The sequence below is a fragment of the Heterocephalus glaber genome, unplaced genomic scaffold (genome assembly GCF_053883595.1).
Source record: "Heterocephalus glaber isolate CG9 unplaced genomic scaffold, H.glaber_assembly_v1.0 deba00001446, whole genome shotgun sequence".
In the NCBI taxonomy this organism is placed as follows: domain Eukaryota; kingdom Metazoa; phylum Chordata; class Mammalia; order Rodentia; family Bathyergidae; genus Heterocephalus; species Heterocephalus glaber.
In genome coordinates this window covers 7120674-7147610 of record NW_028258298.1, presented here as the reverse complement: position 1 = coordinate 7147610, position 26937 = coordinate 7120674, and the positions used below count along the sequence as shown (strand labels likewise).

General features: G+C 46.4%; 1 protein-coding gene across 5 annotated transcripts in view; it reads left to right on the top strand.

Moving 5' to 3' along the window:
• Fli1 (Fli-1 proto-oncogene, ETS transcription factor) overlaps positions 1–26937 on the top strand; it is a 134439-nt gene that overhangs the window by 82258 nt on the left and 25244 nt on the right. For all 5 annotated transcript variants that reach the window (XM_004862609.4, XM_004862608.4, XM_021242797.2 and 2 more), the window contains 3 exons: positions 5766–5920; positions 10356–10559; positions 19354–19419. In XM_004862609.4, the coding sequence (XP_004862666.1) occupies positions 5766–5920; positions 10356–10559; positions 19354–19419 (425 nt within the window). The remainder of the gene's footprint in view (positions 1–5765; positions 5921–10355; positions 10560–19353; positions 19420–26937) is intronic.

Genomic DNA, 26937 nt, shown 5'->3' with positions numbered 1-26937 from the left:
TCTTCTGGCTCCTGGGGCCTGTGCTGTCCAAAGCAAGAGCCACCAGCACCAAGCCGCTACCGAGCACTGGAAATGTGGCTTGTCCCAAGTTGACATTGCTCTACTTGTAAAAATACTCTGAATTTAGAGGACTTACTGTGAGAAAAAAATATAAAACATCCATTGATTGTTGATTATGGTGAAATGGTCTCATTTCACCTATATCGAGTTAAAATGTGAATATATTTTTAAGTATTATTAAAATTCATTTCATTTGGTTTTGAATTTTTTAAATGTAGCTACTAGAAAGTTTAGAATGATTTATGTCACTCATGTTTGTGACTCACAATCTAATTTGATTGGACACTGCTGGGCCAGAAAGTTTTGTGATTGACAGTGCATTTGGACCATAATCTTTGACTAATATAGGTTTCTGAGTTACTTCTTGGTGCTTATTGGCGGCCCCGTAGATATGTGTGTCTCTGGTAGGAAGGAGGCCCTCTGGGTGCCTGAAGCTTTTCTTGCTTTTGATCCCAGCAGCAAGCCATCTGGAGCAGGGCAAAGGGTCAAGTGGAGAGACTGAGGTCTGAGGAGCTCAGAGCACGTCTGCCTGTGTCACGGGAGGTTTGCATTCTCTCTTCCCATCACCCTGTTGTGGTTGAATCTGGTAGGCTGGGTTGCCCGTGAAACAGCATAGCCCATAGGTTCTGTGCTGGATATAGACTTCAGCAACTTGATCCAAGTTGTGGTCTGTAAATAACTCTCAGCTGCATCCTGTCTCAACCACGAGCACTGGGGCAAGCATCCCATGAAAGCAAGAATTATCAGTTTGTAGAGGAGAAACACAGGACTTGCCTGGCATTCAGGACCTGAGCTCCAACTCAGCCTGCCTGACACTCCCTGCATGGCCAACAGCATGAAGGTATAGTGGGCTCACATTCCACTCAGAAAGACCAGCTCCATACACCCTGTAATTGTGCCTCTCTCTAAATGGCTCTGTTTAGCACCTTCCCACATCCCCATGTACTGAAATGAGCAGTAGGAGACATGCCACACATGACCTGGGGGAAACCTTACTCAGAATTCTGGAACAGCTGTCAGCATCCAGTAGGCACGGAGATGAAAACAACAAGTGGCTTAGGGTGAGGGCTTCCTTATGTATTTTCTTTCCTTGAAATGTGCTTTTAACTTTTTACATTTACTTTGCAAACACAAAAAAGTCACATCTATGCATGGACCCTACAGAAATCCTAAATAATAAAGACTGCATGGTATAATTTTACAATGTGCTTGCTGTGTAGACGACACACTGACAGGTCCTAATGCAACTCTGGCTCCGATGGGCCTTGTGACCTGCTGGTAGCTGTGTGAGTAATGGGCGTCCCTTGATGTTTTGCCTGGGCTGCAGATTTGTGGATCTGATGATTTACCTTGAGTTCAGTTGCTCTGAATTGAATGGGAAGGTACAGAAGATGTTTGTATAGTTTAAGCAGGTAACTTTTAGAAGTCTTGAAAATCTTTTAGCCAAACTTCAAGACTTGACACCTTGTTTTAAACTGCTTAAAAATTTCAAGGCACTTTTGAAAATCACTAGCCCATTCTTCCCTCCTCCCCCAGTACTGGAGACTGAATGCAGGGATGTGCTACTACTGAGCTACGTTCCCTACCCCTTTTTATATTTTATTTTGAAATACTGTCTTGTTACATAGCCCAGGCAATCCTGGGATTTGCAATCCTGCCTCAGCCTCCCCAGTAGCTGGTTGTATAGGCCTGGACTACCACACTCAGCTGAGCAGTCTTTTTAAAGCAGTGTTGACTGAACACACAAAAATAGAAGCAGAGGAGAAAAAGTTTGTGTCCAAAGGTGACAATAAAGAACAAGTGCTACAGGACCCTCACCATGTTTGCCATGACCAGTGGTGCCGTGCTTTCCCTGAGATTAAGATACCCTGAGTTACACTCTGGAGCCACTATCTCCTTCCTGCTCTATTGTGGTGGCCCCCAGCCTTCCTGTCACCTGTCCCAGTGCTATCAGCTGCTTGTGGGCCCCAACCCCTCACAAGCTGCAAGTGCATGTCTCAATACAAATTAGCCGCAGTGTAGGCAAGCTGAATGGCAAAACCTCCCCCAACCCGTACCCCCCTCCTCCGCTCCCTCTTGTTTTCCTCGAGCCCTCTTCACAGGCACCAGCTGCCTCATTAAAGAGCAGCTTTTATGCTGGTCTTCACCTGTACCCACCCCTAGCACAGCCGTGAGCCCATGGCCATGCCGTCTGACGGAGGCACAAAGAATGGAGGCAAGTCTGGCGGGCCAGCAGAGAGGTACGCTTCCCTTCTTTGTCACAAACAGGCCAGTGCAGGGGTCCAGGGTGGGTGTCTGGGCTTCTCCCTAAGGACACCCCTTTGCAGGTCTTAGCACGAAGGTGTGGGGCTAGGGATAGAGCCTTATTCCAGAGAATGCCTCTGCATGGGACAGCCAGACAGGTCCCAGGCCTGGCTGGGAAGCAGGTTTAGGTAAGGCTGGGAAGGGAGAGAGGAGGGAACAGCTAGACCTTCCATGGGCTGGAGTGAGCGGCAGGTTCTACCCCCTGCAGAGCCCCAGCCACTGCCTGCCCAGCAGGAGAACCAGGAGAACCCCACTCCTCTGCCCCTCAACTCCAGCAGCTCCCAGGCCCCTCTCCTTATGAGGACATGCATCAGGCAGGCTTTACCAGATGTCTCATCTTTTCAGGTTTGTTTCTTCTGCTCCTGGCACCAGGGACTGGCCCTGGCACCCACGCCTGCCATGCAGGCTGCGAGCCATTAAGGGTCACTTTATCCAAGTGGTCCCAAGGTTCTGACTTCTTGGCATGGCAAGGGCAGTTTTGGACTCAGAAATGCCCACAGGTCCAGCTGATGTGAAAAAGTTTTTCAAGGCTTACCTCCCTGATATTTGCAAAGGGGAGAATCCGTGGAGTTGGCAGTTCTTCTCCCTCCAATCCCTGCCTACAGTATCTGGCTCTGGGTGCCCTCCAGGGCTGTGTGTGTCGTTCAGCTCCACCCTTTCCCACAGAACTTCCAGCCAATCACAACTTAATCCTCCAGACTTCTCTGGCACTTGGATGGTTTCACAACTGGAAGAGGCAGTGGTGGTGTGTATGTGAGGACATGTGTGAATGCATCCGCATGCACGTGTGGAGCATGAGCACACATGTAGTGGATGAACTGCACACATGTATGTGGTAGGTTATGGGTGTGCACCTTTATGCCTATGCATACTGTGTGCATATAGATGGCAAGCTGCTGTGTATGTGTGTCTTGTGTGGTGGAGTGTGTGTATACCTGTGTGTGTGTGAATGTATATGTGGATTCTTCCATTGTATGTGCACAGGTGTGTAGTGAGCCATAGATGTATGTGTGTGTATGTATGTGTGGTGGAGTGTATGTGGGCACACGTGTATGAAAGTTTATGTATACATGTGGGGGACTATGTAGCCATATGTATGTACATTTGCATTATGTGTGTGCGCTCTGTGTAGTGGAGTGTGTGTGTGCGTGTTTGTATTGTACATGTGTGCATTTGTGGCTGAGTGTGATTGTTGAAGTGTATGAATGTTCATGTTGTGCATGTGTGGCTTGTGTGATGTGGCATGCATGTGTGTATGTGTGCTCATATGTGTGAGCTGAGCCGGAGTCTGTTGGAGTGTGTGCATGTTCGTGTTGTGCATGGGTGTCATGTGTTGTGGAGTGTGTGTATGTGTTCCTGTATGTGTGGTGGAGTGTGGGTGTGTTTGTATCGCGCATGCACGCAAATGCATGCATACACGCGGTTAGCCACAGGCAGGCGGAGCTGGAGTGCGTGGCCAGCCCAGTGCAGACAGAGGCTCTGGGTCTGACTGGGGCTGCTTCATCTCAGGCCAAGTCCTTCAGCAGCAGAAGCCAAAGGGCCAAGCGCTGGTGAAAAGCCCTGATGTGCTACTGCCTCCCCTCCACTGCCATGGGGACATTAAACCGTCAGCAATCTGGGACTCTGACGGCTGGTTCTTGGTTCTCTGCCTGGAAAAACAGTAGGCGAATAGTAAAACCTTAAATTCTAACATGTGTAAGTTATACATCTTATTTTCATTTTCAAGCCATGTTCCCCTCTGTAAGACATCAGGAAAAAATTACCGTCTGACTTCTAATATCTCAGTGGAGCATTTATCTCCCAGCTATGATAAGTGATCTTCAATATTTTTTTCCTTTCAGATTAAGAAACAAATTCATTTAATTCTTTTTATTGAATGTGCTCAGGCCTCCCCACCCTGCCAGAGTTGAGAAGCGCTTTGTCGTTCTCTCTCCTCCTGGGCTGGTAACTGTTCCCCGCTGTGGGGTGGGTGGGTCCCGAGCTGGCGTGGCCCTTCTCCTTAGGGCCTCTTGGCGGTGGTTTGTTTCTACCCACGGCAGAGTGACAGAGGGCAGCGGCCAGGCCTCTGGAATGTCCGGAGAGGTTGGTGGCATGGAGCTGGAAGGTTGTAATCTGAACCTTATCTGACCTCCCTGGTCTCAAGGCCTGGTTTGGGCTCTCTGGAGAGCTGGCTGTCTCCCAGGCTGCAGAGTGGATGCTTCCTGCTCTGTAACCGTGGCTGCAGCCTCTGTGTGGGCTTGCAGGGGTCTCCTCTGCTCCTGCTGCCAACGCTTAGCAGAAGCTGGGCAGGGCAAAATGGCACTGCCCCTAGGCATGCTGCAAAGTCCATGCTGCTGACCTGAGCAAGATGGAGTGTTCTGCTTACCCACTCTGGAGGACCAGGTGACCACAGAGCCATGTCAATCCAGCTTTCCAGTCAGTTGCTCAGTCCCCAATACTGCAAAATACCAGTTGCTAATTTGTGTTTCATTTGAGTCCAAGTAGGGTGATTTTCTGTCTCTCTTGTGCAGTTCCATATTACATCTCTGTGAACTTGGTGGTCAGAGGTACAAAATGCTTCAAGGGCCACAATCTCTCTTTCAAAGCTGAAGTTTCTCAATTCTATTCCTCCTTAACCTCCTTGTGCATAAGGGCTTTGGGCTTTGATAGAGAAGCTTAACGCTATGTGTGTGAGTCCTAAATCTGCTTTTTAAAATTTTTTCAGTGCTGGGGATTAAACCATGCTCTGCGAGTGCTTTACAACTGAGCTACAGCCCCAGCCTGCATCCACTTTTACTAGCTATGTAGCTCTGGGCCAGTCACCCCAATTTATTGATTTCCTTAACCATAAAAAGATAGTAACACTTGTTGTGTCCATCTAGGAGAATTATTAGGGGATTCAAATACAACAAACAACATATCACAAATGCACTCATAGCCCACTGAAAACATTTTCTTCCTAGGAAAGGTACCATGTAGGGTACAAAAAGTAATGACACCATCTCAAGAACTAATATCTAATGAGAGGGCACATGCCAAGCTCACCGTGTGTGAAAGTCCTATAACCAAGGCAGACACCAAGTTTGGTGCTGCTGTGGAGAAGGTGATCTAGTGGCCTTGACTAGCAAGGAAGTACAGCTGACTGGCAATCAGGCTAAAACTACAAGCTGCAGTGGGATGAGGAGGGCTGCAAAGCCATACAGAGATGTTCACCAAAGAACTGCCAAACATTTTTCAGTGCTGTAATTACAGGATAGGGTTGAGGTTTGCAGAGAGCTCTGGTGGCAGCATGGAAGATGGCAACGGGGCCATCATCATCATCATTATGCCAGGTGGGGCTGGGAGTGGCTGCCTGGGCTGCCTTTCTGAGGCTCTCCCCTGCAGTGATGATTTCCTCTGGCCTTTGTCTTCTCTCACTCCAGGGAGTCTCCAGTGGACTGCAGTGTGAGCAAATGCAGCAAGCTGGTGGGTGGAGGCGAGTCCAACCCCATAAACTACAACAGCTACATGGATGAGAAGAACGGCCCCCCTCCTCCCAACATGACCACCAACGAGCGCAGAGTTATCGTGCCCGCAGGTACGCTGCAAACCAGGCTGCCTGGCTACCATTCACATTGCCATGGTGGGGTGCGCAGGGGAAGGGTAGACTTGCCTCAGGGGACATCCACACCTCCCCTGGTACCCCATCTCTATGGAAATGAAAAACTTAGAAAGCTGATCACCTTACCTGACTCCCTAGGTGCCATCCAAGAAAGAATCCCAAACATCACCAGAACCTTAAAGTGCAGACTCCAGATGCCTCTCTCTCAAACAGAGCTCACTGTGGACTGCATCAGTGGCCTGGTCCCCTGGGATGAGGCCAGCTCAGGGAGCAAAGGGGAGGCTGCCTCCACACTAAAGGAGTCCCATAAACTCCTAGACCTGGCTGTCCCTGACTTTAAGGAGGAGGCCAGCTGCCGATGTCTGCCTTTCCCTTCAGGCATGCACTTCCTGGCATCTGCTGGGTTCCACCTTTCCAAAATTACAGCCAGTGCTTTCAGTTTTAAAATAGAAATAACTATATTTAACAAATGGAATGCCTCCACATGTGTGCCACAAATTATGTCATTATGTAAAAATAGCCTCTTTTTCCTAGGTAATGGTGCTTTTGGTTACAGAAAATAAAGCCATTGTGCAGTGCTTCAGCCCATTGGTCGGACACTCTGCCCCAGCTAGCAACAGCAAGCTGGGCCCCCTGGGCACAAACAGAGCCTGAAAACTGCCCTGTGTAGAGTGGGTGCCAGGTAGAAGGGCAAGAATGTACAAATCTCAAACCAACTGAATAACAGGGCAGGAACTAAAACTACTGCTTCATCCAAGAGGCTAACTCTAGCCATTTGTAAAAGTGTAAATATAATTGTGTTTAAAACAGGGGATTAGACCTCTCTCTGAAGTAATCCAAAGGAATTTGTTCATTGATCTAAAGGCTGACTTTGTGATGGCCCTGCTTCCTAGGCCGAGGGCGTGTGTTTTTGGTGGAAAGCTTTGGCTTAGCATCCCCTAGGAGTCCAGCTGCATCTGTAGGTTCTAGGCTACATTCAGTGTGGCGAGGGGTGGCCAGTGTGGGGAAGGGTGAGGCAGAAGAAAAAGTGCATATCAGAACTGTTCTGCACCCTAGCTGCTCAAATTCCTTGTTCACTAAGTGGATGAGCTTACAGAAGAGCTTTTGAGTGATTTCTAGGTGCCAGACATTGTGTAGATTATTTTATCTACATTACATTACTTATATCATTGGCATCTGGTCTCCCACCTCCCTGAGGAAACCAGGTGGTGATGGGTAGCTCAGGTGCATCTTCCTTGGACTCACACACAGTGAAACGATACTGAAACTGACATGGTGGGAAACCGTGCTCCCCAAGCAAAGCCAAGCATCACCAGGCCTTAGCTCATCTGGACTCAGCATACACACACACACACACACACACGCACACACACACACACACACACCCCTCAGCATAACTACTTCTCAGCTACTAGCACAAGAAGGAAATCTGGAGGCTAGAGGGACTGGAGTAGCCAGGGACCAGAGATGGACTCTGAGCCAAGTTGTTGACACCATTATGATTTGGGAGTCATTGGGAGGGCACATAGAAAGAGGGCAGAAGGAACTAGACTGCTTGGTTGACCTCTCACCCTTAAAAAGGGAATAGCAAAATGTCAGGGCTTCAGTGGGCCAAGGTAACCACAGCAGTAATAACCAAAGCAGTGTAAATTCATATCAAACTGTTTTCAAAGCACTTCACTTAATGAATTCATAAGCTACGAATTTGTCTCATTATTTACCACTGCGGAGACCTTTAAGTGTTATCCTCAGACATTTTGGCTTCCTCTAGGTCAGCCTCCTAGACACGAGGGAAAGTCTCATTTGGGCAAGTTCGCAAATCAAGGCAATAAAACATTAGTGGAACAACTGATTGAATTTATGATGGGATTTTAAGACAAGTATAAATGAGAGCCCTAGTTAATCACGAGCTCCATGTTCAGATGGGGAGAAACTAGGACTAAATCATCCAGGAAATACATTTGGAAGAGTTTAGCACGATCCAGAGTGGAAGATTTATAATTCATTGTGCTGTAGAGGGAGAGAAATAATATTGTGATAGGGCCCAAAGCAAGGGAGGAAATAATAAAATAAATAAAATATAGGGTATAAAATTGAATTTGAGGCCTTGGATAGTAAAAATGAGGAATTAGCAGAAGCGAAGGATGAAATAATATGCTACATAATCCAACTTCCTCCAGGACATTTTTCTTAAAATTCTGAAGTGCATTTCCACTTACCAATGGTCCATGTCTAATTGTTTCTGGAGAGTAAAAGAATAAAACTAAACAAGAAATGTATCTGGAAGAGAGAAACACATAGTTGCACAATGAAGCTTTAGAGGAACTTTTTTTTTGAAGCAAGGTCTTTGAAATTCACAGGTGAGTTCAGTCAGTATGGGAGTGACTTTCAGGAAGTCTTCCTCTTCAAATAAGATCTGACTTCAGTCCGAACCATGGCTTGGATTCTTACCAGCAAGGGGTCTTTGGGCAAGAGATTAAATTTTCAAGACCTTACTTTCTGTCTGTAAAATGAGAATAACAAACTCATTTCTCAGGATTTTCCTGATAAGTAAAAATGGGCCATACAGAGGAGTTTGCACGTAGTAGGATCTTGTAATAGGCTATCACCAGTCACAGGGTCATGTGACTCCCCCTCTGTGCTCCCTCTCAACTTCTCAGGGTCCCTTTTAGGCCCCCTGTCTTTTGCTAGCTCCTCCACCTTCAGCACAAATACAGCAACCAAGCCCATGCATAGACAGAACCGGGCACTTGGTAAAGCAGACTCATCCCCTGCCAGCAAGATTGTCTCATAAAAGCCAAGATGAGAGAGAGAACCCACACAAACAGGGCAGTCAGTAGGAGACCTGAGTAAAAGCTCTGGGGCATTTATGGGCCTATGGCATCTGTAAGATGTGAGTGAGACAACAGAATCCTGGTTCCTTCCCCACCACCACTCCTAGTTATTCCAACCTGGTTTCCATTTTTGCCAAGAGCCTTCATAGACTACAGAAAGAGAGGATGAGCTGGTCAAGAAGGAGCATAAATATTCTTGCCAAATAGAGACTTCAAACAAAACAGGTCAAATAGAATCTGGGAGCTAATAGCTGCCTTTCATTAAGATGCCAAGTCTCTCCTCCTTCAGGGAGCCTTACATGAATCTCCAAATTCTCACCCACCACACCTGGAACTAGCACCACAAAATCCAGTGTTTACTTGCTGCTTCTTTACCTAAATGTTTTTTGGTGATGGATATTTCTTGAGGGCCAGAGCCACATAGATGTTCTCTATGGTGAGCATATTCAGGGTGTTTTTTGGACCTACTAATGATTGGTTTCCAATTGAAGAGTTGGACTCCAGGCTGTGTCAAGGTCTGCACACTGAAGAGCCCAAAGGAACACATCACTTGCACTCAAAGCGCACTCCACTCTCATCCCCTGGCTGAAGAGAGCTGCAAGGGCCCTGTGCTAGAGACTTACACTGTTCACAGTCACTGACACCGAAAGAGGCTTCCTGTATCCAACACACTTCTTCACCTTTGAGTATTTAAATGCCCTGAAGATGTTTTGGGGATGATCTGGTAGGAATTTCAACACAGCTATCCCCAAAAGGAGAAAACTCAGATTGGATTGATGTCAAAGTCTATCACCACTGGGTTTTCCAGCTGCACAGATGGGATTGCATTTAAATGCACGCATATATACTTCTTTCCTATAGCCATCTGAAGGAGCTGTGTTCTTTCTTGAAATCACTAATATTCTTAAAATACAGATGGTTTCCCTTTCCAGAGACACTGTCTCTGGGTCTGTGTAATTGTGTGTGTTTTCATTTTGATGCCACCATTTCTCACACAGAGGTTTCAGTTGCCCTCTAAACACTTTAAAGAGGGTCCTGTCAGGGTACAGAGTGAGGCAGTGAAGAACCTCCGCGGGGTCCTAAGTGCTTCAGACAGCACCAGATGCCATGGAGCTGCCAGATGGGCTGCTCTGGAGAAACCATCTGGACGGGAACAGGGAGAGGGAGAGAGAGATGGGAAGGGAGAGAGAAAAAGAGAGACAGGGGAGGGGGTGGGAAGAAGAAAAAGACCAAAAGAGGGAAAAGGAAGGAGGAAAAGGAAAGACAGGGAAGAAACAGGCAGAAGAGGGGGGAGATGAAGGGACAGAAGAAGAGAGAGGAAAGAGGGAGCAAATAGAAGAAAGAAGAGAGAGGACAGGAAAGAGAAGAGAGAAGCTAGGGGAGAGAGAAAGAAGGAGGAGGAAAAGAGAAAGAGAAAAGAGGAGTGGAGGGGAGAAAAAGGAGAGAGAGGAGGTTGAGGGAAACAGGCAGAGACAAGAAGAGAAGGAGGAGAGAGTGGAAGGCAGAGGAAAGAGAAAAAAGAAGCCGCCTCTGCTGAGGAGGTGGGAGTCCCTGCTGACCTGTCCTGTCCTCTGCAGACCCCACGCTTTGGACACAAGAGCACGTGCGGCAGTGGCTGGAATGGGCGATAAAGGAGTACGGCTTGATGGAGATTGACACCTCCTTCTTCCAGAACATGGATGGCAAGGAACTGTGTAAAATGAACAAGGAGGACTTTCTCCATGCCACCTCCCTCTACAACACGGAAGTGCTGCTGTCACACCTCAGTTACCTCAGGGAAAGTAAGTGGGCCCCAGCTCCCAGGGTGGGAGGAAGCTCTGCAAATTTTTGTGGGTTGTCAAAGAGCAAACTAGGAAAAGCAGGTCCATGTTCCATGTCGCCAACTGGGGCAGAAGCCCAAGGAGCAGTGCCCTCGGGGCTTGTCAAGGTCCTGGGGCTCCCTCAGAACTTGCAGGGGGCAGACCCAACTCCAAGGCGTCAAAGGAAGCAGAAAGGGAGTGAAGAAAAAGTAGAGCTGTGACCTGGGGCTGGATGTGCTGCCAAAGGCATGTTCCCATGAGATTTCCTTTCTGGAAACTATTTTCGCTTGTAATTATGTAGAGATGATGCTTAGGTTGGTGTTCTCCTAAGAAACGATTTGAAGTTCCCACTGCAAACTCTTGATTCATTGATTTGGGATTTACAGCATTGAAAACTGATAAACTTCATCTTATCCTGAAGTCACTCTGGTCTTTCTGACTGTGTCTTGTAGGGTGTGTAAGCCACTTTTCTTTTCTCCGAGACACAATACCTGACACCCCCAGCTGAAGGAGGAGAGGTTTATTTTGGCTCATGGTTTTGGATGTTTCAGTCCATGCTTGGCTGGCTTCAATGGAGAAACAGCATCCTGGTGGAAAGGCCTGCCACAGAGGCCCACCACAGAGCTGTTCATTTCATGGTAACCAGGAAGCAAAGAGTAAGAAGGCACGAGGCTGGGAGGCAGATATACCCTTCCAGGTCATACCTCAGCGACCCACCTCTAACTGGGCCCCATAGCCTAGCAGCACACTCAGATTTTGAACTCACTAATGGATTCATCACTAGTGGATTAATCCACTAATGAGTATAGCACCCCCAAAAGCCACGTCTCTGAGTGCATAAGAGTTTTGGAGAACATTTTGTATCTAAACCTAGGTAGAGTAGTTAATACCACCAGTATATTGGGATCTTCTGGAAGCTTTCTCCTAGTATAGCCTTTAAAACAAAAAGAACTTTGGAAGGGAGAGGCTTTGTCCAACATGAGGCTCCCTAACACCAAGTACCCCTCAGTTTGATATGGAATGTACACGGAAAAGAGGGGTGAAATTCTTTTGGACCTGCTGATAACTCAGCCTTGACTCTTCACTAGGAATCTAGATCAGGTGGAAAGCTGTGCTGTTCCATGTATTAAAGCATTATTCTGTGGTCTGAAAAGATGGCACTGGGATCAGGGAGTTGAAGCCACAGGAAGACAGATGGGGGCTCACCTAACTAAAGGCATCCCATGGCCAGTCATGTCCAAAGACAGACAAGGTAGGTTGAGGATGCAGTGTTCACTGTGAATGGCCAAGGCTGCTGCCAGTATTGCAGGAGTTAAGTTTGGGAAGGTATTTGATGATTTGAAATCACTTTTAAAAGCCACAATCTTAGACAACACCCATGGGCCTGCTTTTCTTGGTCTCATGGGCTCTGGGTTGGTTCACTCCTCAGTTGTTTTCCATCACTCAGTGGACCTTTAACTTGCCATCTTTGTGATCCACTCTACTGGCAGAGGGCAATGCACACTGGCTGGAAAAAGGCCTTTGGAAGTTCCCACCCGTGCCCTGGCTATCGGTTCACCTCTCCAAGTGGGAGAGAGCAGATGGTATGACGTGGTGCACGTTAGCCATGGAGTGACCTCATGTCCAGGTCTTGCTGCAATATGAGGTCAGCCCCAGAAGCGATGGTTTCATAAAGGGAGCCATTTCCACCAAGCTTTCCTGAGCTTTGAATTATTAATATTTTCTAACTATATTTCTCAGACTTCATGTGTTTGAGAATGGAAAAAATAAAGATCTTTGAACAGAATTCTGCAATGATCTAGGCAGAATGGGGGCAGAGGCAGGCACAAAGAATGAGACTGAGAGATCAGCAGAACAAAACATGGGCCATTCTGCCTTTTCTGCTGCTTCCAGAGTCATCTGTGACAGGGAATGGAGGAGCCCTTGACCCTTTTATTTCCTTTATAGGAGAGGAGATTCAATATCATGGTTATATATTGAATAGTCAAAGGACCCAATAATTTTCGGCTCCGTGGTAGATGTCCTTGCTGGGAGGATATTCAACTGCATTCAGACTTGATAAGGCAGAAGCCTATTCAGGCCGTGTGACCCATAGGTCTAGCTGTCTGCCCTGTCCATAAACAGCCCAGTCCACGTATATGTCCTGTCACCAAAGAACCTGAGAAACAGACACCAAAGTGAGACCAACATCTGCTGCTCAGAAAGTCCTAGAGTGTGCTAAGGTCATGAGGACCCCTTAGTTAACTTCCTTCTGGCGAGGGAGATAGCAAGGTGTACAACAGTCATGAAGAAGGGGAAGGGCAGAGTTTGGCATTTGGGGGGCATAACATGGCAAGAAAAAGTGTGGAATGATTCTTTCTTTTTTAAGAATATGTATAGATATTAAGGAGGATGCCTCCCAAATGATCAAAATATGAAGTTTCCAGAAAGAGGGTTATTGAACCAAATTTCCAGAGTTGAGAGAAGGTGTAATTGAGCCAATATATGGGAGACCTTGGAAAATGTAGGACAGATTACCAGCACCAGGAGAATAGTTGGGTGACAGTAGTACATCTGTGGGATGCAAAGTTACTGTGGCAGTTAAAATGGCTATTGTGAAAAATGTAAGAAGTGCTTCTGATACAAGTTGGAGTAGACAAAGCTCACGGTATATAAAGTGGTCTGTGCATTGAATAACAGCCATGTTTGCCTGCCAAAACAAAACTTAAAATAGTTGTACTCAGTTGAAAAAAATCTTGCCCCGAGGTAGTTGTAGTATAGCCTCTTGAGGGATCTAGATTTAAAATAATCCACACGGAAAAAAATCTTTCTGATGGATGCTTCTTTTCAGCTGGGGTTTAGGCTTGGGGTTCCAGGCTAGGGGTCTGGGTTGGGTGGTAGGTGGCTGCCAGGTCATCTGCTGAGCCCCTGTGCAGCTGATGGCCAGCTTCCTGACTCACTGGGAGTGCCCTCCTGCCCACCACATGCCTTCAGACACCGTCCTGCTTTTCCAGACGTATTTACAGGGGTCTTATATACTGGGGAGGGAGCCCAGTGCTTGGGGAGAGGGTCCTAATTTTTGTGCTTTGTCATTTTATGCCTTTGGGCATGGGGGCGGGGCCAAACCTTCCCTTGGTTGAGAGCTAGAAGGAAAATAGCTGAGCTCCTCAGCACAGATGTAGGAAGGAACATAGAGGGAAGGAAAGTCAACAGAGGAAAACCAAGTATCAGAGCCTGTGTGTAGATTGTCTTAAGTCAGTAAAGTCAAAATTAGTGGCACTTCTCCAATCTAATCTTTCTGGACTTTAGTAGCAAAAAGAATACCTTTAGGCTACAAAGTTCTGGCATCACATATACACTTTCACAAAAGATACTCTGGTTATCCAGGAAGGGAGCTACACTTTTGAATTCCAGATGCCAAATGTTTGATTTAAGAATGAATTTTCTAGGGCAAGATGCCACATCCAGATTGCCTATGCACCCTGTCTGATGGCCAGACATATTAGGAGGTACCTGGCCTGCTCTTCATAACCTGGGCACCTTGGCTGTCCCACATTGAGTGGTACTATAACATCACACATGCTTCAAATTCCAGAAGGACTGAGGGTCTGGGTCTGTCCAGGCTGCCCGTGCTTCTTGGGGTCATTCTGAAATCCCAGGGTTGTACCTGGCCCAGAGGTCATTCGCTTAGCAGACAGGGCGCCCCCTTGTGGACAGCACTAGGCCAACTCTTCATTATCCCCATTTCAAAGCCGATGCTACTGAGGCCTGGCGTTCTTCAGATATTCATTTCCAAGGCGTCCAGACATAGAAAAGCTCCTGCCTTGCTCTCTGAGACTGGGGCCCCTGAACTCCCTGCCAGCCACCAGCTCCCCAGCCTCACACTGTTGTCTACCCTGGTGCCCAATGACCAAATCCAGGGGCAGCCAGGAGTAGACCTGTGCCACCAATGTCACGGTTGTCACCCCTTCTGAACTTTAGATCCCGCCTGCCTTGTCCCCCCATCCTGTCCCCCGGGGCCACCATGCCAAGGGCCAGCCCCCTTCCCTCCAGTGTGAGCTGTTTTGATTTGTACCAAGAGATAGATACTCTCCAACAGCTTTCCTGTGACCTCTTGGAATGAGGCAGATCAAGCCAGACCTTTCCCCACACTCACACCCACACCCCGATTCAGCCTGACTGGCTGAAGCCATGCTTGCTGACTTTGCGCTGCAGAAAGTGAGATTGGCCCCTTTGGGACAAGACCAGGAGGACCTCACAGCCTATCCCCAACTGGCAGTTCAGCCTCAGGGCCACTGGGGGGAGTTGGGGATGTCCGGGAGTCGGAAAGCTCCTGGGCAGATACAGTAAAAAGAGGAGTTGTTGTTTATTTGTTTGCTTCATTTTACAAATCAATTGGGTTTATAGATCTGTCTGGTGCTTTCAAATAGTGGTAGCTCCAGACAACGACATACACTGTGTGATAGGGAGACCAGAGAAAAGGTATCTGTCTTGATTCCCATTTTTAATTTAAACTTCATGGAAAACACATTTTGCCTTTCATAGCCTTCCCACCTGTGCCCTCAGAGGGTCGGGCAAAGGTGGTGGTCTCAGGCAGTGACACTGGTGAGGTACTATATTATCCCTCCCGTGCCCAGGCTTGACTGGTAAGGAGATGAGGGAGGGGAATTGCAGCAGGACAAAAGGGCAGACTGCCCTCGACCCAGTGGTCAGCTGGGCCTGTTGTTCAGAGCGCAGACCTTCCCACCGTCACTCAGCTGGGGCTGCTGCATGCCGTAGGGAAAGGTGATGGACTCAGTGGGCCAACTGGGAAGGCGCTGTGGGCTCTAAGGTAACAGTGTGGCCGAGACAAAGGCTCTGGCGCTACCACCCTTGTGTGGCCTGCTCCAGGCGCCCAGATGAAAAGCAGGTTAGGTGGAGGGGTCGAGGCACAGAAGCAAGCCCGAGTGCTGTCCCCCCGCACAGCTCTCCTGTGCGTCCAGTGACAGGCAGACACGTGACGGACACCGAGTTTTCTTCATGCTGACTTTGGGACGCCCATTCCACTCTCCACAGCACCCACTCCGTGCCCTTTCAGAACAAAATGTTCCCCCCAAATAGATGCACACACCTGCATGTAGATCCACCACACATACATGTATGCATACATACATACTCCATGAGTACCTAAGGAAGGAAATGTTTTCATTGAAGTATGGCGTACAGAGAATTGCAAAAATCACGAGTGCAGAATGGGAGAATTATCACCAAATGCATCCAGTCACTCAAGTGCAATGCCCAGGCCAGGGAGAAGAGTAGAAGCCCCTGTACTGCATCATCACCACCTTCTCCTCTGCCCCCCAGTATCCACCGCCCTCCCTCCCAACGTTGTAGGTAAGCTTTGCCTCTTCCTTTGATTTAGCACGGAGGCTGCAGGGGCTGCTGGGCTAAGGACAGGATGGGGATCTTGCCTCCTGTACCTTCTAGCTGTGTGATTCTGGGCAATGACCTGACTTCTCTGAATCCTGATCTTCTTGTCTGTGAGGCAGGGTTCATGTGCCATTGGCTTTGGCTCATGTGAGAATGAAGTGAGAGAACCGATCAAAGGTGTCTGACACCAGAAGTGGCCCAAGACCATTAACTTCCCTCCTCCCCATTATAGCCAGCTGATTCTGGTGTCAGGAAACACTAGGAGCTCAGCAGAGTGCTGGACCACCTCAGGGCCAGCCCCTGGAGGTCTTCAAAGTAGGAGAGAGAAATCCAAAGTCACCAAGCAGAAGGTGAGACTCCAGGAAGGACTTTCACACAGTAGAACAAGCTACTTTAAAAGAAAAGAATGTGCATGGGGTAGGGGGTGTGCTTCAGTGTTGTGGTGCTTGCTTGCTCGCTTGGCATACGCAAGACCCTGGGTTCAATATCCAGCATCAAAAAAAAAAAATGACGGTGAGGGAGTGTGCTGTGCCACCCTCTCTAGCCTGGGGACCTGGTTACATAAAGCTTGGAGAGAGAAGGGAATGTGGGCCCCTTGGGAGAGAGGCCAGATGCCCCTGGCCAGCCCCTCCTAGGGGGAGGCCACCTCCCCTTCCAGGAGTGAAACTTGAACCAAGAACAGTCTTGGGGCAAAATCCTTTTCCTAGGTTACCATGAAATATGTATTTCATGCAAGCCTTGGAGAGGTCAAAAGACCCTTTCTCTTGGCTTTCTGGGAGTTTCCTGTGGAATTCATGTGTGCCCGAAGAAGACCTTTCACCACGGTGGGGAAATTTAATAAATGTGGTTTATCCAAGCTTCGTGCTCTCAGCTCACTTTGCACTAATGACTCAGGCAGTTCGCTCCTCAGAGGCCATCATTTTTCTTTATTTGCTGCAACAGTGAGGTTTCAGCCTGAGGGAGAGAGTATCAGGGACAGAGAGGCAGACATTCTTGCCTGGGATTTTTTTTTATATCCCCTTGGAACATTTGACTCTGTTTCTTAACCTCCTTCCAGTCATGGAGGATTATTTCTTATTGCAGCAGAACCCATTCATAACTCTAATTCCAGAGGACAAGACGCATGCTCACCAAGCTTTCGGAGAAAGGGTTTTATTGTATGTAATCATGGTGTCTGCAAGAGAATGAATATAAAACAGCCAGCATTTATTGAACACTTATGAGCCAGGGTCTGCCCTGAGCACTTGACAGGCATGTTTTATTTAATCCTCACAACAGTATCAGGTGAGTGTTACTCTGAGCCTCTTGTAAAGATAAGTGACCTGTTGCTCACAGAGATGAGATGAATTGATAGAAGTAGGCAAAATAGTTAGTGGCAAGAGGCAGGTCTAATTTTAAACTCCCATTTGCATAATAACCTATATTAAAATGAAGTCACCTCAACCACAGTTTGTCATGGATATACGTGAGTATATCCACCAAACATAGCTGGCTCTTAGACATCACATTCGGGCAACTGTGTCATCTGAAACATGGTGTCCTCATATCAGTGCTTCAGCACATAGCACCCTCAGTGTCACCTCTGTCTCCCTCCTGGCTTTCCTCTGGAGTTGTTTCAGAGCTAGAAGGAAGAGTCACCAAGCTAGAGGTCACAGGCCCTGGGGAGTTGAAGGATTCTTACAAAATCCTTTCCCTCTTCATCTGGCCTGGTAGGCACACCACTGAACACCCACATCTGGATGAGGCATAGCTTGCTGCTGTTTCCCTTCCAGGGCTAGAGACTAAAAATAGGCGTGTCTGACAGCCTGTTCCCAGCCTGGCACCCAGTCAGGCCCCTCGGGCACAAGCAGCAGGAAGAGGACTGTTTAGAAAGACTTTCTCAGCCTCAGACACATGTGTCAGGGTTATGGTATCCTTTGTGAAAACATATCCCAGTTCTAGTTCTGGTGGTTGTTTAAGATTTCCCCAGAAGGATCACAAGTAGATTCCCCCAAATGCCTAAATTTTATGAAAGAAAACTCTTAGGTTCACTTTAAACAAAGGAACAAGTGTAGTTTTAGGAAGGAAAAAAACATGTATTTTACATGCAACAACAAAAAACGATCATCCGTTCAAAATGCCCAGAGCAGAGTGCAGTACAACACAGGTGGGTACTGAAATTTAGAAGTCTGTGCACCAGCACTCTGGGATGAAGAAAGTTCAATGCATTACTCCTTGTGTTTAGTTGTTTCTCTTAAATGTAGGTGAAGGAAGACAAAATTCCTACTTGTAGTGTCGCCATCCCTCAGCTTCCCAATTCCCAGTACCACCCTCCAATAACGAATATCCAAGCAATGCACCCCTGCCTGTAAAATGACCTGCATATACATCACGGACATAAACCCAAAGGCTTTCACAGCAGGATAGATAGATAGATAGTTGGTTGTCATCCAGGGTGTGGCAGACTACAAGGGGCAGGCCAAATCTGGCCAAATCTGGCCCATGGACAAAACAAAACAACTAAGAAGACTGTGTTTAGTCCATAAAGTCTAAAATATTTACTAACTGGTCTTTATTGAAAAAGTTTGCCAACCCCTGCTCTCATTCAATCCCTTCATTTTTCTGATGAAGAAACCAACGTCTAGACATGTAAAGTCAGTTACTCGCAGTCAGTCAGGGGTTTGTAACAGAACCAGGACCGACCCAGGTCTCCAGAGCCTCCATTCTGTGTTCCTTCCATGATACTGTGCCGGGATATATTGTTTAGGATATAGACCTGACTGCTTGGGAGGGCGTGCCCTTGTGCCCCCTCAACCTTATGTTCTAACTAACTCTGACCCAGCTCCTTAAAACTACAAGTCTTGCATGATTGGTTCTAGGAATATGGGTCATGTTAGCTTATTCTTTCTTTCCAGGAGTCCTCTGTTCATCTTTCACTCTTTTCTTCTCCCCTGCCTCACTCCTTCTCATGTCATCTCCTACTCTGCACTGCAAAGAAATGTTCAGGTTTAACCTGTGAAAGCTTTCTGTCACTGTAACAAATACATGAGATAATCACCTAATAAAGAGAAAAGGTTGATTTTGGCATAGAGTTTTGAGATTTCAGTCCACGATTGATGATTTTCAGTCCCATTGCTTTGGCCCTGTGGTACCAGATCATGGCGGAAGCTCATGGTGGAACAACTGTCTACCTCATGCAACTGTTTACCTCATGAATGTAGAAAGAAAAGAGGAAAGGGTCCCATCACCCTCTTCAAAGGCAGACCTCTAATAATCTAAGACAGACTGGGCCACACCTCGGAAATGTTGCCCTACCACCCTGGGCACCAAGCCTCTAACTCACAGGCCGTTGGCAAACATTCCAGACCCAAACCTTAGCATAACCTGGGCCCGTTTTTTTCCCTTTCAGGTTCACTGCTGGCCTATAACACAACCTCCCACACCGACCAGTCCTCACGACTGAGTGTCAAAGAAGGTGAGTCTGTTCTCTCGTCCACTTGCAATGCTTTTTCAGCACAAGGCATGATGCCGTCCCCCGCGGCTGAGATTGGGAGGAGGACTTCAGGTCTGCACCAACTTCCTTGCTCCACCCTATCCTTTCTTGCACACAAGACAGGAAACTGAGTTTTTACCATGTGTGACACCAGCCAAGAAGCTATGACAAAAGAGGTTTTGAAATGTCGTGTAATGATTTCATAAAGATATAGCTTGAAGTTATTACTCAGTGAAGGAAAATGTGTTGCCCTTAGAATGAAATGAATACTGCTCACTGAAAATTGTGGGTTTGCTCAACTGAAGATAAGAAAATGAAGCTTTCAAGGATTTAGCATGCCCACCTTTTAAGGTATTTTAACAGTGCCAATTCATGTTAAAATCATGGTTTGAGGATTTGGTATCGTTTGGTTTGATTGGGAGAGAAATCTCTGCAAATCCTTTTTGCCAAATGGAGATTTTGTGAACATCACAATAGCGTTTCTCAGCCTCTTTATGAAACAGCATCAGAAGCTCTGGTCCAGATATTACTTTAGCTTTTAGGCATTTAAAAAAGTGAACAATTCATGGTACCTGGTTAATGGAGAAAAAAATGTGAACAGATAATTATTAGAAACCAGGGAAGGAGTGAAAAGAAAATCTTCCCATTCCCAAAGAAAGTTCCTCAGAGTAGGGTCTTCCAGCAGGAGCTGTGGCCGGATAGGGTGGTGGCAAGCAGGCTGTCTTCCTTGGCTTTCTCCCTCCCTATTTTTTCTTTAAAACATTTTTCACACCTGTCAAAAGATGGAATGAATGCAGAAAATCTAGCTGTATGTTTCATGGTAAAGAGTGTGGCATAATATTTCAGACATACATAAGGCTCTTCTAAGGGAGGAGACTGTTTGGTTCAGTCTTTGTGGGATATGGAGAACACAGAGACCCAGAGACCTGCTGATTGCACAGGACTTTTTTATTGTTATTTTTTATGTATTTTTTATTACTTACATTCTTTTATTGGTACACTGTAGGTATACAACACAATTACATTTCTCATTGGGAACTTGTACCTTTACATAATGCATCTTGGTTCTTATTTTTTCCCCATTCCTAGCCCTCCCTTCACCCCCTCCACCCTTCCCTATTTACAAAGACTTTGTTTCCATTTTTCCATTTCTCATCATTTTTCCCTTCCATTCTTTCCTTTCCCCTGCCCCTCCCACTACCCCTACCCCTTTGGACCTTTTCTTCCTATTTTACATTATCGATTATTCATTCTAATCATTGGTACATTTTAGGTATACAATATAATGACATTCAGCATTGGAAATTTGCACCTTTACATAGTCTCTCTTGGTTCTTATTTTTCACCCTTGCCCAGCCCTCCCTTCAACCCCTCCATTCCTCCCTATTTACAAAGACTTTGTTTCCTTTTTTTCATTTTCTCATATTAATTCCATTCCCTTCTTTCCCTTCCCCCACCCCTCCCACTTCCCCTTCCCCTTTGCCCCTTTTCTTCCTATTTCACATTATCTATTATACCTTTTAGTCCTTATTTACACTTTCAGTTTCTCACACCAGAGAAACTATTCGGTATTTATACATGTGTGTCCTATTTATTTCACTTAAGAGTATCGCCTCAATGGATTGCACAGTACTTTGTGTTTCCTGTTAATGATTTATAATTTGACCCAACAATCCATAGGAGAAATATATGCTGTGGTGAATCTGCTTTTAAACATTTGTGTTTTCATTTCCCTCCTTCTCTTATACCTCACCCTGGGCCAGACCTGTTCCTGCTGTTTCTCCTTTCTGAATCAGATCTATTGAATTGTGTCACAAAAACTGAAGTTCTATGGACTCACTCTGCATTCTGAGCCACACCTGGCTTGATGGCCTGTTTGAACATCACATTGCAAATGTCCATCAGAGAGGAAATTTACTTTCATGACAAATACATGGAGGTCAAGGCACCTTTGGCTTACTTTGAGAAAACCCTTTGTCCCTCAGCCTCAGTTTCCTGTCTAATGTGGGAGCTGAACTAAGTGAGAGCCAGGTCCTGTCCTGGGCTCTTGGCTTCTGAGAAGACCAGGAGCCCCACTGTGAGGGCTGAGGCCTCCTTCACAGCCACTCTGCTTTGATTTGCTTTATATATTCGGCTTCAATTCATTTGTGAATTTAGAAGGAAGCAAGAGAGACAGAAAGAGAAGCAACCACTGGAGGGAGAGAAGAAAAGAAAGGAGGAAGGCAGGTTAAACCTTTGAACTACCTACATTGGGATTCAACGCTAGATTGCAGCCTCCTGACAACATCAGGACGAACCAGTGAGGCTTTAGGGCAGCAGAGACGATGGAAGATTTTCTAATATGTGGCATACAATACAAGTTTAAGCTTAGAAACTGGTTTAGCTAAGTCGAAAAGTGTTGCTCACTAGCTTCTTCCTCTCTGGGGTCTCAGGCTTCAGCCTTCAGTCCTCTTCTCTACCTGCGACCCGCAGCCCCTCCCCCTGGCCCTTTTGTGTTTGGGGAGTGCATTTGTACCGCCGCTGCCTTATTCAGGCTGATTGTGAGAGAGGCTCCTCTTGCTAAGTAGCAGCCCCTCTTCTGAAATGAATTGACACAGTATCCAGGCAAACGCACTCGGCCAGGGACCCATTCAGGTGGTGCGCAGCATTTATCTCCCGCATCGGCCCTGGCCTCTAGAGACGATTAAGCCTCGCTTTGCAGGTGCATCTTTTGTCCCCAATAAAGCTCTCCACTTGAGCAGCCTTGCTCTTCTATGCTTCCTCTTGCAAGGTGGTCTGAGTCTGAACAACCCAGCAGTGCCACAAAACAAAGTACATTAGCAAGACAAAGCTCACCAGGCTTCTCTCCCCTCCCTTTCTCCCCCCTCCTCCCCTCTATCTCCCTTCTCTAATAGCTATCTCTATCTTTTAATATTAAATGAAAAAGAAAGAGAAGACATCATGCAACCTTGGCTCCATCTCCTTTGAATAAGATGAACACGTAGCCCCAAAGAAAATCAGAGTTGGGGAAGAGCACCAGAGTCGTGTGTGTGTGTGTGTGTGTGTGTGTGTGTGTACATGTGCACACATATGGTCTACAAAGGACAGGCGCTGGCATCAGGCACAAAGAAAAGAAGTTAAGGAGATGGTGTCTATTAATGTGTCTTCAATGCCCTTATCAAATTAGAATCCCTTTTTACTTTAAAATAGGGTAACCTCCCTTCTAGCTTGTCTCTTGAAACAATGGCTGCAGTCGCTAAGGGTGCCCAAAAAATAAGTCTAGATTTCAAAAATTAATTTACAGCAATCTTTAAGCCTCTTTACATTAAATATTCTGTGAGTATGGGCTGGGCCCAGCTAGAACAGCTGTGTTCTCCCTATCATTAGTTATCAAATATAATGCACTTAGTAAATTAGCATAAAAGTCATTGCTGCCTATTTACCATGGCAGCCACAACTGTCACTTATGTAGGATTTTGGAGTACATCAGACACATCCCCACGCTTGGCTTTTGAGCCTCGTACCATCCCTGTGAAGAAAGTGAGTTGTGGCAGAATTAAGTGGATTACTGGAGGGCGCAGCTGTTTACTGGCAGAGCAAGGATTCAAACCCCCTCGCTTCACTAGCAGTTACATGGTCTCATAGAAGAAGACAGACAATAGTGGCTGATAAACTAGAAGAGGGGTGGAGGTGGGGGGGGGTGGACAGGGATGGTCAACAAGTACAGAGTGGGGCAGAAGGAATAACTTCTAACGTTGTGTAGCACAGTAGGGCAACTATGGATGGCAACAGTTAACTGAATTTCAAAATAATTAGCCCAGTAATCCTTTCCAGAGGATTTTGAACACTCCTGATATAAGTAATGATAAATGTTTGAGGAGACATACATACCGGCTATCCTGAACTGATCATTGCACATTGTATACATATGTCAAAGTGTCACGTGGTACCCCATAAAATGTACAATTATTATGTGTCAGAGAATTTTTTTAATTTTAAAAAAGTCCCATGTTTCCAAGGCTGATAAGAACAGCCTTCCACTACTAGCTCTCTTTTTACAAAAGTAGTACCAACTTACTTGTAATTTGGGCAGAGATCTGAATTTTTTGCATTATTTTCTCCTTTGCTGCAGTTTCCACTGCCATCCCCAGCTACCTCCCTAAACTGTTCTCTTTGCCTGAAGATGATCTCAGACAGTGTCTGCTTGGTAACACCCTGGGCCCTGACTGCACAGAGAATCACTTGTAGATATTTGTGAAATATAGTGCCAATGCCAGGGAGAAATACTATCTAACTCTACTCATGGGTGATACCTAAAACAGCCAAATTCCTGGAGGAGGGAAGTAAGTGGTGTACTAGGGGCTGCAGAGGAGGACAAGGAGGGGTTCATGTTCAATGGACACAGAGTTCACTTAGAAAGAAGGAAAAATTCTGGAGATGGATCATGCTGCTGACTGCAGAGCAGGGAGAACATGCAAAATGCCACTGACCTGGCGCACTTGAAGTGGTTACAGTGGTAAACTTTATGTTGTATGTATTTTATTAAAACTTGTACAAACAAATAAAGCAAAATTAAAACTAAAAAATACTGAGGCTCAGATCGAAACATGAACAATTAATTCCGAATCCCCAGGGCCTTGGAATTTATGAAGTTCTCCAAGTCCCCCTAACCTGCAGCCCAGTGTGACTGGCCCAGCCTGGTCACGAGAGAGGGTAATAAGAACCATCATAGAGCCATCCCGGGTGTTCTTGGAGATGCCCTGAGTGGGTTGCCCTTGACCCTGCATGGCCCCAAATCATCCAGACAAGGACCTTTGGTGTACTGATAAGGCATGGCTGAGTAAAGGAACTTTATGGGCATGATTCGTTGTCATTAATGATGCTGGAATTACTACTGATTTTGACAACTTTATACATCTCAGAGATTCCCTTTTTCTATGTCCTCATTCAGGTCTAATGATCAGATATGGTGTTGCCAACTTGCTTTGACAGGAAGACACTGAGATCCTAGAAGTGAAGTAGCCTCTGCAAGTACATAAACATCCTGGAGGCAGAGCTTCCAACTCTCTACACCTCTTTCTCTCTTGTGCTGCCCTCTAGGCTGTAGACCTAAGTGTGCCTGCTCCAGTTCCGTTCAGAGCTTCCCTTTGTTTTTCTGGGCAAACCCTGCCCAGGGCCTCCCCCATGCGCTCAGTTGGAGGAGCAGCCAGCAGGAATCAGCAGATCTCTTCTGGGAGCTGCTTTGCATGCTAAGCCTTCATTTCCTTTGCCTCTCATGCTGAAGTTGGTGAAATACCTCGGACTTTCCGAAAGACAGAGGATATTGAGCTCTTTGTTTATTAGCTCCTAGAACTCATAAACTCGTCCTAGGCTGATCTGTGCTGAATCAAGCTCCAGCCTGAGTGCTGCTCAGGACCTGCTAATGAGAAAATTGAAAACCACAACTCCACTGTGCGGAGACTGCCTGCCTGCAGGGTCCCTACTGTCAGCAGTTGCTTTGACCAATGGGTGAAAGTCTGTCTCCTCACTCACCAGGATGGAAAAGAAAGGAGCAGTTAGCTTCTGTAACAACCATGGTGAAACCCCTAACCAGCACTGAAGACCACTAAGGGGAGCCCTGGACTGTGCACCAGTGGCAGCCTCTTGTCTGTAGCCCTTTATTGTTTGCTGAGCATTTTCACATCCATTAGGGTCCTCAGTAGCACGCTGGTCTTGGTGCAGAGCAGGACTCAGTCTTGGGTGTTCTTTATTCCCTCCAGGCTATTTCCTACACTAGCATCCCAGCCTGTTTAATTCAAGCATCTGACAGCATCTTAAACATTTGTAATTCTGAATACTTCCAATTTACTCAGGGCAGACATCCATCTCATATCTCAGTATTGCAGTATATAGATGAAGAACTCAGCTTCTTTGCTCAGACTGATTTTGGCCAGAGCAGTCACTTTTTTCTGCCTCAGTTTCCTCATGTATAAAATGAGGAAAATTAGCCCGACATAGTGGCACATGCCTGTCCTCCAGGCACTGAGGGAGGCAAGAAGATTGCAAGTTGGAGTCCACTACTGGCAACTTAGCAATTTAGTGAGACCCTGTCTGAAAATAAAAAACAAAAAAGTCTGGGGGTATAGCCCAGTATGAAGGACCTGGGCTCAATCTCCAGTTCCTAAAAAGAGGGGGGGATAATTATAGGGTCCCTCAGAGATGATACAACACTTGTAATTCAGCATGATGCCTGACATGCTAATAAATGTTTAACAGAAGGTATACTAATAATAGCAAATTATTATTTATAATAAAATCATGACAGCAACTAACATTTTTTTTTTTTTGGTACCAGGGATTGAACTTGGGTCCTTGCACTTGTGCTGCAGGCAGCGAAACCACTGAGCTAAATCCCCGGCCACTAACATTATTATTGTGAAAATATTAGAGTATTTTTGAGGGTTTGCCAGATCTTAACAGCATAGTATAGAAAGAATATAAAGAATACCATACTGTAAGCAAGCTATGAAAGTCTGTGCCAGATACCAGCAGGTCCCATGAGGTAGCCAAGGTGCTTAAAAACTTATTAAGGAGAGACATCTATGAAATATTCAGGAATAACTTAAAACTGGATAAAATCAAATACAAAAACACATGCTGAGATAAAAAGTTCTCAGAGGGTAATTAAGGGAAGAAAATTATAATGTTAAAGCTGAGCATCTTCTCCAAAGTGATCTAAGGTGAGCAAAGGTATAGGCTCAGCTCAGGCCACACAGGGAGTGAAGACAAACATACGCTTCAACATCACTAGTCTGAAAAATTCCAAAATCTGAAAAACTTATTGCCCCAAGCAATTCAGATAAGACACACTCAACTTATTGAAGTATACTTATATATTGGCAGGTGTTATAGATTACCAGTACTTTAATCGGGAATGGACCTAAATTCTGGGAGTCATGCCCTCTTCTACCCCATTCTTTCGTTGGTTCCTTCACTGATTAAGAATCTGCTTGGTGCAGCCCACTGGGCTAAGCCCTGGAAATCAGGTGAGCTCAGCACCTACCTTCACGAGGTTCCAGTCAAAAAAACAGGCAGGTGAGGAAGGAAGGCGATACCGTGGGTGGGTGTCACCAAGTGTGTCCATTCTCTCCTGCCCTGCACATACATCCTCTGCCAGGTGCCCTCTGTGATTTCACCAGAGAAGTCCCGGGGAAAGACAGAGGCCTCCAGGAACTTACAGCATGGTGGAGCTGAGGCGGGTGTTGAGACAAAGGACAGGGTAGACCCCAAAGAAACAAGTGTGCTTGGGTCTGGGGTGTATGTGTGGAGACAGTGTGGGGTGCATCTTCAGATTGGGTTTTGAGGAAGAGAGCCCAGGCAGGTCTCTGTGAGAGCCAACAAGGTTTTACTGGGTGACACGGTATGAGGAGAGAGGCAACCACTTCCTCAAAACTGGAAGGCAGTTTAGTTAATTTAGTTATTTTGTTAGTTTCAATGAGAGACAGGAAGCTCAGCGAAGAAGCCAGCAAAAGATCTGCCTCA